The sequence below is a fragment of the Calidris pugnax genome, unplaced genomic scaffold, assembly GCF_001431845.1.
Source record: "Calidris pugnax isolate Ruff unplaced genomic scaffold, ASM143184v1 scaffold322, whole genome shotgun sequence".
NCBI classification, from domain to species: Eukaryota; Metazoa; Chordata; class Aves; order Charadriiformes; family Scolopacidae; genus Calidris; species Calidris pugnax.
The window spans coordinates 31,407-35,025 of record NW_015091035.1 but is presented as its reverse complement, the minus strand read 5'-3'; the positions used below and the strand labels follow the sequence as shown (position 1 = coordinate 35,025).

Genomic DNA, 3,619 nt, shown 5'->3' with positions numbered 1-3,619 from the left:
GCAACCAATTGCCCCCGGGACGTGGGGGTCAGGCCCAGCCCATGGGGTGCCCTCCATGAGGGGTGTCCTCCATGGGGGTGTCCATGGGGTGTCCTCCATGGGGGTGCCCTCCAAGGGGGGGCCTTTCATGGGGTGTCCTCCATGGGGGTGTCCATGGGGTGTCCTCCATGAGGGTGCCCTCCATGGGGTTGTCCGTGAGGTGCCTTTCATGGGGGTGCCCTCCAAGGGGGTGTCTTTCATGGGGTGTCCTCCAAGGGGGTGTCCTCCATGGGGGTGCCCTCCATGGGGATCCCCCACCTACCCTCTGTGGGGTGTCCATGGGGTGTCCTCCATGGGGTATCACCCCATGGTTGCCCATCCCCCTTCTCTGGGTGGGGTTTGTCGCTGCCCCCCGGCAACTTGGGGACCCCGCTGTGAGTGCACCACGGTGGCCACCGCCGCCGTCTCCACGCCAAGGTCTGACAGCACCTGGATCTTACGCCCCACGGGGACCCATTCCACCGTCCTGACCACCTGGGGAAGCAGCGAGGTGGCCACCGTGGTGACTACCAGCGCGGAGAGTAAGGCTACGGCAACGCCACGGGGAACCCGGGTAAGAAGTGCCGTGGTCACCACCCCGGAGAGGAACACCGTGGCCACGGTGGCAACCATCGTCCTGGAGAACAACGCCACGACCACGAGAAGCAACACCACGGCCACGGAAAGCCACACCGTGGCCACCACCCCAGAAAACCACATCGTGGCCACGGTAGCAACCACCGTCCTGGAGAGCAACACCACGACCATGAGAAGCAACACCACGGCCACAGAAAGACACACCGTGGCCACCACCCCAGAAAGTCACACCGTGGCCACGGTACTAACCACCCTCCTGGAGAGCAACACCATGACCACAGAAAGCAGCCCCGTGGCCACCACCCTGGAAAGCGAGACCACAGCCATAAGAAGCAACACCACCGTCCTGGAGAGCAACACCAGGACCACAAGAAGGAACACCGTGGCCACCAGCCTGGAAAATGAGACCACGGCCATCCCCCTGACCCCCATGGAAAGCAACACCGTGGCCGTGGAAAGCTACACGGTGGCCACCACCCTGGAAAGTGAGACCACGGCCATGAGAAGCAACACCAGGTTCACGGTACCAACCACTGTCCTGGAGAGTGAGACCACGGCCATGGGAAGTCACGCCATGGCCACCACCCTGGAAAGAGAGACCATGGTGGTGTTACTGACCCCCATGGAAAGCAACACCACGACCACGAGAAGCAACACCACAACCACGAGAAGCAACACCACAACCACGGCACCAACCACCGTCCTGGAGAGCAACACCACAGCCATGGAAAGCAACACCACGGCCATGGGGAGCAATACCGTGGCCACCACCCTGGAAAGAGAGACCACGGCCATCCTACTGACCCCTGTGGAAAGCAACACCACGACCACGAGAAGCAACACCACGACCATGGCACCAACCACCGTCCTGGAGAGCAACACCACGGCCGTGGAAAGAAACACCACAGTCATGGGGAGCAACACCGTGGCCATCACCCTGGAAAGTGAGACCATGGCCACGCCACCAACCACCATCCTGGAGAACATCACCGCCATGGAAAGCAACACCACGGCCACGGAAAGCCACACTGTGGCCACCAGCCTGGAAAGGGAGACCATGGTCACGGTACTGGTCCCCGTGGAAAGCAACACCACGACCATAGAGAGGAACATCACCACCACGGGGAGCAACACCGTGGTCACCGCCCTGGAAAGCGAGACCACGGCCACCCTACTGACCTCCATGGGAAGCGAGACCATGGCCACCTTTGTGGAAAGTGACACCACGGCCACCCCCATGGAAAGTGACACCACGGCCACGCTCCCAACCGCTCCCACCAACGCCACTGCTACCCCAGCTCAGCCCAATGCCACCCACATGGTCCTCCTGGATGCCACCAGACCCTGCTCTGGCAATTGCACCAGCCCCACCACCGAGACCACAGCGGTGACACCCCGGTCCCCTCCCAACTCCATGGTGTCCACCACGATGAAGAGTCTTGCCTCTGCCACCGTCACCACCAGGTCCCCTTCAACCAGCAGGGCCACCACCACCAACACCTTGGCCACCATCTGCCTCTACCTCCCGCATGGGTCCAGCCCTCCGGCTAGTGGGTATCCTGGGATGGGGTCCTTGGGGTGGGAGGGGTCTTCTTCCCAGGGTCAGGAGGAACAGGGATTCTTCCAGGGCTGGGGGGAGGAGAAGGAGGAGGAGGAGAAGGAGGAGGAGCAAGATGGATGTGGGTCCAGCTCTATGGTTGGTGGGTTGGTCCTGCCATGAAGTCCTTGGGGTGGGAGGGGTCTTCTTCCCAGGGCTGGAAGGGACAGAGGGTCTTCCAGGGTTGGAGGGGAGAAGGAAGAGGAGGAGGAGAAGGAGGAGGAAGGTGGACAAGGGTGCAGCCCTGTGGTTGGTGGGGTCCTTGGGATGAGAAGGGTCTCCTCTCCAGGGTCAGAAGGGACACGGGGCCTTCTGGGGTGCAACACCACGACCATAGAGAGGAACATCACCACCACGGGGAGCAACACCGTGGTCACCGCCCTGGAAAGAGAGACCACGGCCACCCTACTGACCTCCATGGGAAGCGAGACCATGGCCACCTTTGTGGAAAGTGACACCACGGCCACCCCCATGGAAAGTGACACCACGGCCACGCTCCCAACCGCTCCCACCAACGCCACTGCTACCCCAGCTCAGCCCAATGCCACCCACATGGTCCTCCTGGATGCCACCAGACCCTGCTCTGGCAATTGCACCAGCCCCACCACCGAGACCACAGCGGTGACACCCCGGTCCCCTCCCAACTCCATGGTGTCCACCACGATGAAGAGTCTTGCCTCTGCCACCGTCACCACCAGGTCCCCTTCAACCAGCAGGGCCACCACCACCAACACCTTGGCCACCATCTGCCTCTACCTCCCGCATGGGTCCAGCCCTCCGGCTAGTGGGTGTCCTGGGATGGGGTCCTTGGGGTGGGAGGGGTCTTCTTCCCAGGGTCAGGAGGAACAGGGATTCTTCCAGGGCTGGGGGGAGGAGGAGGAGGAGGAGAAAGAGGAGGAGGAAGATGGACATGGGTCCAGCCCTGTGGTTGTTGGGTTGGTCCTGACATTAAGTCCTTGGGGTGGGAGGGGTCTTCTTCTCAGGGCTGGAAGGGACAGAGGGTCTTCCAGGGTTGGAGGGGAGAAGGAAGAGGAGGAGGAGAAGGAGGAGGAAGGTGGACAAGGGTGCAGCCCTGTGGTTGGTGGGGTCCTTGGGATGAGAAGGGTCTCCTTTCCAGGGTCAGAAGGGACACGGGGCCTTCTGGGGTGGGGGGAGGAAGAAGAGGAGGTGGAGGAGGAGGAGGATGGACATGGGTCCAGCCCCGTGGTTGGTGGGTTGGTCCTGCCATGGGGTCCTTGGGCTGGGGTTCTCCTTCCCAAGGATCTCCTGGGGCAAGAAGAGGAAGAAGGATGGATGTGGGTCTACCACCCCCAAGGATCAGGGCTTGGAGGGAGGTGTGGGGTGGCCAGGACACCTGGGTGTCGTGTGTCACACACCCCCACCCCCCCCCACCCCCATCTTCTGCCC

At 62.3% G+C, this 3,619-nt stretch overlaps 1 protein-coding gene across 1 annotated transcript in view; it reads left to right on the top strand.

Moving 5' to 3' along the window:
* LOC106896299 (mucin-3B-like) overlaps positions 1 to 3,619 on the top strand; it is a 16,433-nt gene that overhangs the window by 2,433 nt on the left and 10,381 nt on the right. Inside the window, exons 3-4 of the mRNA XM_014956133.1 lie at positions 419 to 2,165; positions 2,502 to 2,996. Coding sequence (XP_014811619.1) covers positions 419 to 2,165; positions 2,502 to 2,996 — 2,242 coding nt within the window. The remainder of the gene's footprint in view (positions 1 to 418; positions 2,166 to 2,501; positions 2,997 to 3,619) is intronic.